We start from the raw sequence: 15,467 nt of genomic DNA, 5'->3' as shown, positions 1-15,467 counted from the left end.
ACATAGTCCTTTAGTAACTTCAAAGAATAAAAAAACCTATTTTAAATACCATTCTTGATTATTCTAGTTTTATTGATACCCTGAGATCCCCTAGGTTATCGCTGACTAGATCTTCAATAAATGCATCTTTGTGAAGAATTTATACCAGAAAGTAAGAAAACCCTCTCTTACCTTTCACCCTGCTCATCTTATTGGTTATGTTCTGTGGCTTCTTTCTAGAAACATTTTTAAACCATATGTACATCATGAAATCAAGTTTAATTAAAACTAAACAACATTATCTGTTATCCATTTAACTGAGCACATGAAAACGCAATATGCAACCAAAATGAGGCCCAATGTTTTCATGCCTCTGCGCATTTGAACTTCCACTCGATCTCCCCTTCTTCAGTTATATGATCAGTTGATATATGAAAGATAAAGCAACCATGGTTAATCTGTCCATTCTTTATTAGTAAAGAGTAATTCACTAAAACAACAGCAATTAAGGGATTGGCCCAATGGAGTGCATACTGCAAGAAAGCACAACTAAGCAGATCCCCAGGATAATTTCCTCCTTTATTACCAAAGTCTCACTAATTGCCCAGGCTTTGTTGAACCTTCTAGATAGATTGCATTACAAGACTACACTATATTTTTGTGGTTGTTTTAATAGAAATATATATGTGTACATAAGACCTTCATTGAAATAACAAGTTAAACAGGCCAATTTCTCTCCACTCTCTCTGGATGAACTCTCTCTGAATAGACTGCTTAGGCCATTAGCACAACCGATTTTGTAGCTATAAAGGTAAAGAATGAAATGAAAGCAAAATCATTTCAGGTGCTGGAATGCAGATAAATGGCTGGAAAAGAGTCGGGTGTCAGTGGGCATAAAATTGCTAGTTAATATTGAAGAAAGCCAATAGAACAATTAATATAGTGTAGTCTTCAAAGTATTTATGTTGCAAGGCAAGAGGAGGGACAAACTTTGCTTCTGAAGTCATTAAATCTTTAAATGTCTCTGAAAATCCACTTAGATAGTTGCTGTTTCACGAAGAAGTATCATCTTTAGATGTGACAACACAGAGAATAAAGATTCAAAGATGATTCTGAATCAGGAAGAAGATCTCAGTAAAGACATGAGCACACCAAATCAAAGCCTCCACCCCGAGTAGAGACAATCTGCTTGCTCCAGTGCCCTCCAGGAGTGAAGGCAGTTGGGACCTGCTTTCTATTCCCCTGAGCCAGCAGCCTACTCTAATGCCCTCCAGGTGTCAACAGACACCAGTCCAGAAATGTCTTCCCTGGGGAACACAGTCAGCACAAGAGAATAAACAACAGCATCCTGACATTAGAACTTTCTCAGAAAAGTGCCTCTCAGTGAAGCTCACAGCCAAGAATGAATCCCAAAGCACACATGCAGAGCTTTGAAGCAGCATTTCACTGCCTTGGATACGAGCAGGCAACCCCAAGTTCCTAGATATCTGAAGAAAGCCTGAGGCATGAAGAAGTTCCAAACAAAAAGAAATCAGCTATGTGTAGGTAACAGCCAATGCAAGAAGAGGCAAATGTGAGAAAGGATAACATCATTAATACGTTTAGAGAGGTAAAGGAAGAAACTGAATTTATAAAATATAAACAGCATTCTGGAGAAGAGAAAGAGGAGAGAAGGATATAAAATATAGGAATATACAATGAAAATAAATGTATGATGTATAAGTAAAAGAAAGATTTCAGAAGATGCTGTAAAAAGAAAATTCAGATGATGAAATATGAAGAAATAAAAGAAAGAATATAATAAGATTTAGGAAGAGTAGAGAACAGAGGTGTAGAATTTTGATAAATAGAAGAGAACTTCCATGCTTGAAAAACAAAATATTTATCATTAAAATCCTCCTGGTGGCAGCTGAGAAGCAGAAATCTGCGAGCTCAGAACACTATGGGTAGAACGAAGACTCCGTAAGTTTCCAGATTTCAGAAAACAAGGAACTGGGACTGATTCCTTTTAAAAGATTTCTTACAATGTGGATAATTGAACACTTTTCTCTTCTAATTATGATTTTTACTCACCAGAAGTAAATGCCATTTTGGAGGCTCACTGCTGAATAGCTCACACTTCCCAGTCTGAACTCTGGCTGGCTGGTTCAACTCATCTGTTCTGGCTCAAACTCTTCTCCAAGCTGTCTGACTCAGTCTGGTTTCTCTCAGCTGCTCACTGAGTTGTTCTACTTGACCTTAAAGTAACTCTAGCAATTTGTTCTAATCTTCCAGCCCCTTCTTCTTCCTCTTCCTCTTCCTCTTCCCCCTCCTCCTCCTCCTCTTCTTCTTTTTCTTCTTCTTTTTCTTCTTCTTCTTTTTCTTCTTCTGCAGTTACTTATATTCACGACTTTTTTTTTCAACTTTATTTTTAAAAAAGGCATTCACAGTTATTTTTCACCATGAAGACATAGGGTTATTCATATGTTTTATTCTGTATTTGCAAACATATTTTCCCTAGGCAGGGTCTTACTGTCTATTACCAATGATTTAATCCAGCTTCTTCTTGCTCTGGTATCAAACACTTGGTTCTAAATTCAAACTATTGTCTTAAGGGGAAACAAAAGATTAATTTGTTGTGAATCCTTCCCCACCCCCATAATCTCAGCATTAGCAATCAGCTGTACTTAACTCATTGTTCTTGGGTAACCAGTTAACTTCAGCATCCCATATCACAAAATGACAGTAAAGTTCAGCTATGCAGCTCATGTGTACTAGGATGGGAAAATGTGTGTCTCCCATTCTACATAAAAAACATCCTTTCTTATAGCTTTGATCAGTATGATCAACTAGTGTATAGATCTATTTATTGTGGGATTTGAATTGACTCTGAATCTTTCCACCTGTTTACATGTGTGCCACAATGCTCACACTGGTATTAATGATGCTCTTAATTTGTTATGTAGAAAAAAAACTATGGAATCTCAGTTTAAAAATACATTTATTACAGATCTGACAATGAATTTTAATCATTATGTTAACATATGCAAATATTTGTAGCTCATCTCTCATATAAAATCTATACTTTTCTTTGTTTTTTTTTTTTTAAATCTGTAAGCTTTCATATTAATGGAGAACCATATATAACTTACATTTTCAAAACTCTACGTCTATCAACTTAATAATGCCCAAATTATAGATTAGCTTTTGGGTTATTGGATATCTTTCTCATAATAAAAATATTTAATACATATCCCATAAGTTTCAGGCATCTTTTAGATTCACTCATGAGATTTTTAGTGAAGTTTGCAATATTTTACATTCACGTTTAGGCAACTTTTTTATAGAACAAAGGTCACATAGAGAAAAACAAACCATCTCCATGTAGAAAATATAAGGCAAAAAAAGTTTCTATAATTTTTTTTCTATTGAGCAAAGTGTAGATACCTATAGGGGCTGACCTTTATGTTAATTAAAAAGTAAAAATGTAAATTATAGTCTATAGCACTCAACCCTGTCATGCTAAATGCCATTTCCACATCTATGTTGACTTTTAGAAAACAGTCATTTTTCCTTATCATAATTTTGTGAAAAGGCCTCATGCTGCCGACATCACAGACAGCAGGCTTACCTTTGTGCAGTACCAATGCACCCTGCTTTGTTTTGTGATCAGGAGTACATGTTGTTGCGGCCATTATATAAAATAATATAGAGGTCTTTTACAAAGTGAGCTGTAGTGCTAATCTGTGATTCATCAATTCTTATAGACATGTATCAAAAGAAATGCAGCCACACTTACAGGTGAGGTCTAGTTCCCAATGTTCATTGTAGCACTACCACCGCAGGCAATAGACATGGTAATGTATTTCTACGTGTGCTTTGATCACTGTGACAGCCAGTGGATCTTCCTTCAGCAGTTCTTGGTTATTTCTGATATGCTCCATACGCCTTACTCTAAAAGTTATTCATGTGTATTAAAATAAATATGACTATAAAAAAATAAAAGATATCAAGTACCAATATAGTTCCTAGATTTTATTTGAAGACTGTAACCTATAGAATGATTGCGAAACATCAACAACCGATCCCCAGAATCTTCAAGATATTATGAGATTAACCCAGGCCAGAGATAATATTGACTTCGGCTAAGATGACAGGATGATATTGAATATGGAGGGATCTAAACACATTCACGGTGCCTTATGTAAAAGGAAATCAGCAAAGTTGTGTGGAAGAGAATATTTTAGGGAGGACAAATAATACAGAGCAAGGGCTACAGTTCTGAACTTTAAAGCAGGACAATAATTTAATTGTCAAGGTTTGTCACTCTTAAGCAATGACACTGGATAGTTCATCTCATCTCTCTGCTTCTCCTGCCTTCATATGTACCTTGGTATCTTGGTATAATACTGCCCACTTGATTATGTTGTAGAATTTACATGGATGAATACAGATGAGGGAATCTGAACTCTATACATATGGAACAGTTGGGTTGACTATAAACAACCAAGAAAGTCGGATGTGACTAGTTCAAGTTCCTGCCCTTGTGACTTTCCTTTCATGATAGACTGTAAGCTGTAATTGTAAGCTAAGTAAATCCTTTCTCTGAGTCTGTAGTTCTTGTCAAGATATGTTTCACAAAAACAAGGCATATAATTTTGGTACAATAGAGAGACAGAGCCAGGCAGAAGCATTAAATGAAGGCAGTAAATAACCACTTGAATATCATGACCAAGAATATAGAAAAAAGGAATACCCAACTTACATGATCCAGTGTGTGTGTGTGTTTGTGTGTGTGTGTGTGTGTGTGTGTGTTCATGTGCACATTCATGTGTGCACATATATGCAGGCTATTTTGGAGCAGAGAGTGAGGAATAGGGATTCTGAGTCCATCCCTCAATGCTAGGGTTCATGAAGATGAAATGGTTTCTAGGATGCCTTATGAATATCAGCCATCAAAGGGTCAATGTGGAGAAAAGCTCCCAAAGATGTTAAAGAACTTATTGATTGTGTACCATCAATAATAGCAGAAAAAATATAGAAAGCATTGGAAGTTATAAAAAGAGGGAAGAGATAAAGGAAAGATTGGATCAGAAATAGGAAAGAAGCTTTAAAGAATGGCTGAAATTGCATTCGTGAAATATTTCTGTATATTTACCTACATGTTTCTTATATTGTCCCATTCCTGTGGCTAAGGATGTATTATTTATTAGTTAACCCAGGATACAACAACAAAATACCACCTAGAAACTTATTTACTACAGTTAAATCTAGTATCAAGGTCTGGCAGGAACTAGAGTCTCTAGTGAGGGTGGCTTCCTGGGCACACACATGGGTACCTTTGTGCATTTTCACTTGGTGAAGAGAAATCCTAATGTCTTCTTAATGTCTTCTCTCAATGGGGCTTTGATCTCACTTCATGTCATTACCTCTAATTACCTTCCAAAGTTCTGTCTTCAAACACCAACATGTGTATGAAATAGAATAGCTAGGACATATTCATTACATAAAAATAAAATGCTGTTATGACCACAAGTAGAACTGTTCTCATAAGGTCTTTTCTTATTAACAGAACACAGTCACAGGAGCAAAATATCGGTCAAAGAAGGACCACATGATGTGTAAGCTCATGTGTTTATGTATTGCTTACTCTTCAACCATTGGTGGGCTGACAACAATCACTGGTACCTCCACCAACCTGATCTTCGCTGAGCATTTCAATACGTAAGTAAAATCACATTCATGATTCAACAAGTGGACATAAAACCATGGATTTAATCTTACCTTACTCATCGAATTGAGGGACTGAACTGTTATTCAGGATTAACTTTGTTTCATATTAGGTTTTCTCTAGATTTATAAATCTACCTTTGGATTGACAAAAAAGATCTGATAAATTAACATGTATTTGAAGATCCATTCTCTGGCTAACCTAAGCAATGATCATGATTCTGTAAAAAGGCCTATCAGAGACAGCAATGCTTATGTGATGGGACAGAGCAGCATTCCTGTCTGAGATTCTTACCAGAAAGTGAATAAATTTCTCATTGCAACTAATTCAATAACATGATAATTAGCTGAGATGAAAATTTAACATTGCATGAGATGATTTACATAGAATTTGTATCTTAAATGTTGAACTGTGAACATGGATATTAATTGAAATAGGCTGAGGTTGGCAGCACCAAAAAAATTTGAAGAATTAAGTAGGTACTATAGATAAAAGCATTAGAATATTCTACTGCTGTGTGAATGAATAACTGAAAGTTTATAGTTGTGATACCAGATCATTACAAATCTTGAGGAATCTCCAGTTTCAACCCTGGTAGTATTTTAGTTAAATTTAAATTAGTCAAGTACTATAACTAAATTTAGTTAAGTTTAAATTAGTTAAATGCTATAATTTTTAGTTAAATTGTAAAATGTAACTGAAAAATCATTCCTTCAAGATGTAACTTTCCATATGTAAAACAGTCACATTTTATAAACATACTATAAGAATTAAATATGGGAGCAATGCTAATATAGTTTGCATTATGTAAAACTATTAAAGCAATAGTTAGAAATATATGTTTTTCTTTGAGAGTTCAGAAGTAAGATCTATATAAAGTACTAAAAGTACATCATATACTTCTAAATGCTAGGAAGAGAGTGGCCCTTATGAAGCCCAGGAAGAAGAGGCAGGCCTTGCCCCCCCCCCAAAAAAAGTAGGGTTCAGAATTACACTCTAAAGAGCAAAACCCGAGGCTCTATTGACCTTCTCAAATAATTTGTAAAACTTTTCGCATACATAGCTTCTCCAACAAACGCAAGAATAAGACTGCCAATTCCTGTTCTACAAAGTTGCATCTTGTATACTAAGAACAATGATGTAGAATTTCAAGTTCAATATGTAAGACCTTTGTGCATATTTAATATTTCAGTGAATATACATCTATCATACATTTTAATATATATATATAGTACAAATATATATATATATTATTTTTATATTTTTTCAAACAGTATATTTTGATTATGTTTTTTCCCAGTTCTCAACTCTTCCCAGATTCTTCCCATCTCCCCATTCTCATGCCCCCTCTCTTTCTCTCTCATCCCCAAAAAACACAAAAATGAAAATCAAAACAAAAAAGAAAAAAGACAAAAATACTGCCAAAAGAAAATACAAAGACTTTTGAAAAGAAGTACATTTTCTGGTGGTTAGCTCCACCTGGGCTCATTCTCAGCCCTGAAGTATAGTTGATATAACCAAATGACAATCCTGATCTTTCCTTCCCCAGCAGGTATCCATTTCAAATAACTTCTTGGTTAGGAGTGGGGTTCGTGTGCACTTCTCCTCTTTAGTGATACTTTATAAGTCTAAATGATCACTTTGGAAAGAATATTTGAACGATATTTGATGCATAAATGAAGGACCTCTGAAATGTAATCAGGGCGGGGGGGGGGGCCTGTTTTCCACAAATAGCCAAAGTGAGAACCGGAAATACACCTGGATCTTTTCTGCCAGTGAGACTTGTACCCATGATCAGAAAAAGAGATTCTGCATCTCGACCAGCTCTAGCTGGGCTGCCTTGTCTGGCCTCAGTGTGAAAGATGAGACTTGATGTGCCAAAGAGGGCTGGGACCAGGCAGGGGCGGGGCTTCTCTGAGGAGAAAGGGAGGGTGAATGAGTAAAGGGGAGTGGAAGGATAGGAGGGAGGGGGCTGCAATCAGGATGTAAAATAAATGAATAAATTAATTTAAATAATTAATAAAAATATCCTGCAAAGATTGCCTTAATTAAAAGTTACTTCCCCCCAAACTGAAGGTGTATACTTCAGTTTGCTAGAAAAAGGTTGTCATTATTCAGAAAAATTTTAGAGGCAAACATAAACACTATGTATCATAATAAAATTAGTGCAAATAATCCAAATCAAATGGAGCAGTATCTGCAACAGACTTTTTTTTTGTATAGTCTGGAGTGGCAGTGTGCACACTGATTGACATTCTAAGAGTCTGGGGTAAGAAACCAATTAGAAGTGCATTACTGATGCACTGAGAAATGATGAAAGGCTACTCCTGAGATGACAGTGTTTAAATCCAAGACATCATACAGCCAGAAGGTCATGATAATTAGTCGTGAGAGTTTCAAGCTAAAGAGGCTTTAAAGCAACTCTGGCAATGTCTGGCTAGAGTGTGGGGCTATGAGCTTCTAGAAGACAAAAAGCAAATTCCTTGGAGAAATTAACTTAATCTGGTCAGATTTATATGGCCTATGGAGAACTTATCCACAAGGAGAATGGTAGCAGGTTTTGTGCGTGTGTGCATTCTCAGAGGCAATTACATGAAGAATATCTATAAGGGCAGGAATTAAACTCATGAACATGGAAATAATTACAAAGAGAGAAAATGTTTAAATGTATACAGATATGACTATTCTTCCAGGAAATACTGTTAATAAGGAAGGTAAAGAAAGTTAACTAAAGTAGGGGGAGAGTCAGAAACAGGTGGTGTTCTAGAAGCCAAAAGTGAAGCCCAACTTCAGAATAGTTGGTGGAACATGGGAAGCTGAAGGGATAGAGGGGACAAGAAGATGGCCAAGAAAGGCCAGTGATTCTCCTTGGTGTTTGAGAAGAGGGTAGGGTTCAACAAAGATGACAGGCACAGATCAGATGGAGCAGAGTGACATAAGTTCACAGTAGGGAGAGAGGCAGAAAATTGATGATATTTAAGTTTGTACAACAATAACAACAAAAGAAAGAAAAGGATAAACTTTGGTCTGAATCAAAACACTGGTGAAATTCGTTTAAAAGAAAGGTAAGGTATCCATCTGGTTTTAACCCTTGAAAGAACAGAAACTCTAGGAAAAGGGAGGTTGAGGGCATGGTAAGGACAAGCATTGCACAGGCATGGTGTCCAAAAAGTGCTGAAAGCTCTTGGGGCTTATCCTAACAATGGAGCAATCTTCATATCAAGTCAAACATGAGAAAGGAAATACATTATTCAGAACAACTGCTATTTTTATAGTAGTATTAGTAGTAGTAGTTGGCATAGCTTGATGATGCTAAAAATGTACTATTCAAGGTTTAAGTTTTAGCTATAAAATTATGGGTACAGAAGGCAGCATGGAAGGGAGGATTATTATTAAGGTCATCATAGTCATTCTTTCTAACTGTATATCCAGTCACCACAGCTGTCTGCTTATCTATATGGAAGAGGATACAAAAAAATCTCAGTGAGCATCATAAACCTTTAGATAGTACCCAGCCACACATGTAGCATTTGTCACTTCACATATATAGTACTGAATCTGTAAAGTAGTCACAAGTCACTGTAAGATATTTATAATACAAATCAAAAATTAGAAGAGCTATAACATACTGTACTTCTCTTTAAGAAATAAGGCAAATGTGAGTATTCAGATTCTGATTGATTGCTGACACCTGTTGTGTAGAAAACAAAACTATGGCCAAGGGGCGGACTGCTGTTCAATGGTTCACAGACAGAGGGATAGTGAAAAAAAAAAATAGTTACAAACTGCCTTGGGTTCAAAGCTTACCTGGCTACCTCACTGTCTTTGCCGATCAGAGATGAAGAAATTAAACAATCCTTTTCAATACAATACCAATTCCCTTCAACAGCCACCATGGCTTTCATCTTGGAAATGAACAGTATAAATCTCTTAGAATCAAAATCTCTAACAGCTACAAGAGAAGAAATATGGGACCAGAAAGACTCCTAAGCAGGTTGAGGTGCTTGCAACCAAGCCTGGCAACTGAATTTTATCCTTGGTACCCATGTGATTCCTGAAAGTCAACTTCTGTAGGTTGTTCTATGACATCCATTTATACTCCGAGGCATGACCATACTATGTACACATATATGCACACATGCATGCACACATGTGGATACACACAAACACATACACATAAACACACACACACACACACATGCATTCACATATCCCTCCTATACAAATCCATAATAAACTATTTTTTTTTAATTTAAGAAATGTGCACATCACAGAATTTGAATCTGGTTCAAAGTACACAATTTACCATTTGGCACACCATAACTTCTTTGAACATTAGGGGTTTGTTTGTTTGTTTGTTGTTTTGATTTTTACCTAAATAGGGGAAATGCTATAATGCATTACCACAGAGATTAGAGCTGCAGCGTGTGTGCGGCTCTCCATAGAACCTGGAGAAGACAACACTGCTAGCGACTCCACATGGCTGCCGCCTTGCTGTTTCTTATAGGCTGTGAGTTTCCCACACCTTATTTTGCTCATATTCATATTCCTTCCCCCAACGCTCCCCATATCTAGATGATATTTTCTTTCCCACCCCTTAAGGTTTTTCTTATCAAGGCCATTTGTACTACTCAAACATTCTTGGACTCATGCCTTCCCCTGAGGCATGGTGGATTTATCAGGAACTCTCTCCCAGCAGTTGACAATTTCTGATCACTCCCTAGCTAGAAGTGAGAATTCATGCCCACGAGCCTCTACATGCTGGGATTGTGTCTGGTTTGCACTCGCACAGGTCTTGTGCTGCTGTCCCACTGCTGGGCGTTCATATGTTCTGCCTTGTTCTCACTGCTAGAAATCCTGCCTGGCTGCTGAAAACAGAAAGCAGTCAACGTTTCGAATCTTTTAAGGTATCTCTCGGTATCCTCAAATCCAAAGCTGAGAAGTGACTTTGTCTCACACAGTTGAAGAAGTTCTTAATCAAAAGCATTATAATAAAAAAGAATTATAATTGGGTTAGATACCGTGTCATTGTGATTGTTAATGATCCAAATCTGTGGAAAGGCTGTAGATTTCCATAACAGCAGCATTTTTTTGAGGCGGTCTCTCTGCATTTTTTTAAACTTAAAGTTATCCATCTTGTTTGTAGTTGGTCATAAGAACACCAATAATGATGGTATTGTTTCCACTATCAACATTTGGATATATACATATACATGCTTTAGGTCCAAGCCTGTTTCATTTCTACATGAGAAAAGGTTGTAACTGTTCTGAATGCCTTTAAAACTACAAATACTATATTCTAGTCAATGGGACATTTTGTGATATACACAGAATTTTCCATTTTTTTGCTGGGACCTGTAGTTGAACCCACAGTAGTTTAGTGATAAAGAAGTTTTGTTTTAAATTAAAACTTCTCCTGGGTTGAAATACCCAGTTGACTATATAATCTATGACCTTGAATAACACATGTAGCCCCTAAGACTTAGTCCTGTCCCTGTGAAATAGAGTATATTGCCATGCTCAGGGGATTTCATTAGATCTGAAAATTCTTAGCCTACCTGCTGCTGCTGCTTCTACTTTTTCCTGACCTATTAATATAAGGCAAGCCTTATATTCAGCTTTACATCTAAATCTCCATTTCATCCTAAACTGAGCTTAGAATCCTACCTATACACTAATGGCTTGACATTTTAGGTCTGAGTCTCTGTCCCTTCCTTGAGCTCTAGACTCGTGTATATAGAAGTCTATGAAATATGATCATTTGGAACACTAAAGAACATGTCAAATCATTCTGAATATGCTCTCCTCGTGACCTGTTCCTCAGTTGACCTGTCCCTCTTAATATATGGCACATTTTCTTCATTTCTATAGATAGACCTCTTATGCCCATGGATTGGTATGGTTAGTATTGTAAAAATGGTCACCCTGTCTAAAGCAATGTTTATTCAGTATGATTCTTACAAAAAATTGTAATGCAACTATTCACAGAATATTTTCAAAGTCTTAAGATTCTTATGAAATCATAAAAGACCCCACACTTACTAAGCAATCCTAAAAAACAACAACAAAGACAATACTGGAAGTATTGAAGTACCTGAACTCAGGCGAGACTGCAGAGTCACAGGGATAAAACCAGCATGGTGCTGGCTCTGGCACAGATACATTGATCAATAAAATACAACTGAGGATTCAGACATAAGTCCACACATCCAAAACTGCCTGGTTCTTGACAAAGACACCGAAAATATACAATGGAGAAAATACAGAACCTTTAAAAGTTCTTTTAAATTATATGTATAGTTACATCATTTCCTCCTTTTCTTCCTTTCTTCAAACTTTCACATATACCCCTTCAAATTCTTTGCTTCTATTTCTCTAATTATATATATATATACATATATATATTCATAATTTATAAACAAATTCCTTGTAGGTTTATATTAAGGAGATACATAATTGGACAGTAGAGAGGTAGACAGTGAAAGGTCTAGGAAGGCAGAAGAGGAGGCAGGAGGAAGAGATTCAGGAGGCAACATGTAGGCTACTGTGTATGTTTCTCTCAGTGCATCTCTAGCTGGATGAGGCTGTTATTATTTCTAAGGGTTTCTATGGGTCTATTTATCTCATATAGACGGGCAGTTTATATCTTTTCCATTGGTTGTAAGCTTATTGTGTAGAGGGTCTGTGGATTCAGAATTTAACCTATAAACCTGTTTGATAAGTTATTGGACTGTGGAGTCATGTTTGTACCAGGTGATGTCATATCCATCCGGGACAGAAGCAGCATGGTGGTAGAGTGAAACGCACCTGAGTTTCCTTGAGGTGGATTAGAGCACCAAGTTAGAGATCCCCATAGTGCCAGATGGCCCCAAGTGGGAAATGGCAAAGAGCGGGAATAAAAGGTTAAGCCACATTTTAATGTTTACTGCGACAATTCCTAACTGTATAATGCAATCTGCTCTGTCCATATAATGTTCCTTGTATACACATTATTTCAGGGCTGACCATGTGATGGGTGAATAATTGGGGTCTCTTGCCTTGGAAAGACTATTTTTAGTGGCATATATACCTTGAAGGTAATCAATACTTCTCTAATTGACTTGAGGTCTTCTCAACAAGAGAAAAGTCATGCCTAGTACTGGAAAGGTAGTCAACAACTCAGGGCTAGTGAAGTGATGAGTCTTGGAGAAGAACCTATCTATAGTCACCATCTTACTAAGCCAAGATAATTTCTACGTGTGTTCTAAAGATCAATCTTTATACTCACAAATGAGACAGCACCTTTCACAAGTGCTACAGGGAAAACTGAATTGACTGATATTCAGACAAACAAAATTTAACCCTAATCTCTTACCCTTTATTCATTTATGATAAAATAAAACAGCCACAAATGGATAAAGTACCTACTAAATGTTTTAGTTCACACATTAAATATTCTTTATATGTATGGGATACAAACAGAGTTTTAAGGTTCAAATTAGGGAAAAACCTCAAATATTTATCACTCTTTGTAGTGAAACATTCAAAATAATTTTATTAATGATTATTGTTACTTATCATCAACCTATCAAAGAATGGAACATCAGAATGTATTCCTTCTGCATCCAACTACATCTTAATACCCATGGCCCAGTCTCTGTCTGTTTTTCCTCTCTACTGTCTCCAGCCTCTGGGAACTGCTATACTGTTCTCAAAGTCTGAGTTCTACTTTTCTAGGTTCCACGAATGAGTGAGGTCATGCAGTGCTTGTCTTTCCATAGCAGGCATATTTGTTCATTATACTATCTTCTGTACTTTATATATAAGTACATTTGTGGATAATGACAGTGTTTTATCCTCTAGTGGCTTAATGCTGCTCTATTTGCATATCTGCCATATTTCTTACATTCACTAGCAGACAGAGCTTCTTCCTGGCAATTGTTTCCTGAGGATAACCATGGGGAGGGGGTTGTGATTTACTTTCAACTTCCTGGACTGTGTGATTTTGTTTACTTCCTGATTCTCATGAACGTCGTTTTCTCCCACGTTATGTTTCAATTTAGAGGAAATTGCTATGTAACAAACTATAGCAAAAATTGAAAACCTTTATTGTCACAAAGCTCTTTGTCTTTTGTCATTTTAAAAGCACTAAAAACAGGTTGTCAATTTTATATATATATATATATATATATATATATATATATATATATATATTCCCCACTTTTATGTTATATTATCAAGAAAAATAATCAAAGCTAATTATTTTCAAATTTCCTGATGTTCCTCTGTAATTATAAAATTACTGTGATATGCTAATTTATTTAGTATTTAGAGTATATTCTAAAGTAATGAATATAAGGTCACCACAAAAAGGTCTTCATTATCTGAGCATATTTAATTGCTGGTGTTTTGTTATTACATTAATTTTAAAGTAAAATAACTGAGAGATAAAGGAAAAAAATCAGAAGACTTACACAGAATATTTTACTATTTCATCTGGTCCAGAGTTGTTTCATTAGACTGAGTCCAAAGTTAGATTACAATGTTTTCTGATATACCCATAATGATACAATGCTTTGGGTAAAAGAAACCTAAAACTAGCCAGAGGAGAAGGTCTGAGCCAAGTAGAAATTCTTCATAAATATTAGGTTGCCAGATACCAATGGGGAATGGTGACCAACAGTGAATTCTTCCCCCTGCCATCTGTTCCCAGCCCAGCTGATTGGTTTTTGCTCATTCAGAGTCTGATGATTTGAACAGTAAAAACCAAACACACACCTTCATGCACATATATTTTGTATTTAATAAATATGAGCTGCAGTTGTGGGTGTTTTCCACAAGTATTTCATTGCAGCTTCATTTAAAAGGACAACAATTAAAACAGCCCTCTTACTTTTGTGGGGTATAATATAATTATGTGATTGCAAAATGAGGGCAGGAGATTTAAAAAGGAAATGTATGTTGATATATATACTGTGATCACGCTTCAAGACAAATATCTCTGCCAAAATCACAACAAAGCTGTGAACTGCTGCTCTTTGCCTCGTGATTATCAGAAAAGACCCCACGAGTATCTCCTCCCTAATTTGGCTTCCTATTTTCATATAGACGCTACCCTGAATGTCGCTGCCTCAACTTCGGATCTTGGTTTTTGTTTTCCTTCCCAGTTGCTGTTATTCTTCTACTGTTGTCTTGGATTTGGCTTCAGTGGCTCTTCTTAGGGTTCAAGTAAGTAGATATTTTATCTTAGTATGATAAAGGTATCTATTTGTCCCATGCATTTATCCAGATATAGAGAATTTCTATATTCTCCCCTATGCTATACACACTATGTTTCCGCATTTTTATGCTCAAAAATTTAGCATACCTGAACATATTTTTTAGGATAGCCTGGAATAATTTAAACCATTGGTGGAGTCCATGAAATACAGGTCCAAGTGGGTGGCCTTTGAGTCTTAAACCAGTGATATGGTAAATGCTCAGAAAGGAATAAGGAACTGGTTATGTCATGGTACCAATCCAACTAACACATTAGAGATAAAAGAAACCCTGTGGATCTTAGGATGAGTGTTCTTAGATAATCAAGTTAACTTTCAGTTGTTAACATGTAGGATTTCCCTGTTTCATGCAGCTCTAAACTTGATAACGCCTTCAAAATAGAAAGTAAAACAAAGATCTGAAAAGATTCTCTGTGAAAAGATTTCAGACTAATAATTGGGAGAGGAGAGATAGCTTTATTGCTCCATTGCTGTGAAGAGACAACAGGACCAAGTCAAACATTACTGAAACAAACATTTAA

At 36.2% G+C, this 15,467-nt stretch overlaps 1 protein-coding gene across 1 annotated transcript in view; it reads left to right on the top strand.

Moving 5' to 3' along the window:
* Positions 1-15,467, top strand: part of SLC13A1 (solute carrier family 13 member 1) — a gene marked incomplete at both ends in the record, with an annotated part of 72,980 nt that overhangs the window by 38,740 nt on the left and 18,773 nt on the right. Inside the window, 2 exons of the mRNA XM_080936155.1 lie at positions 5,531-5,682; positions 14,777-14,896. Of these exons, the coding sequence (XP_080792281.1) occupies positions 5,531-5,682; positions 14,777-14,896 (272 nt within the window). The remainder of the gene's footprint in view (positions 1-5,530; positions 5,683-14,776; positions 14,897-15,467) is intronic.

Source organism: Micromys minutus, assembly GCF_963924665.1.
Source record: "Micromys minutus genome assembly, chromosome: 23".
Classification (NCBI taxonomy): domain Eukaryota; kingdom Metazoa; phylum Chordata; class Mammalia; order Rodentia; family Muridae; genus Micromys; species Micromys minutus.
This window is presented reverse-complemented; position numbering and strand designations above follow the sequence as displayed.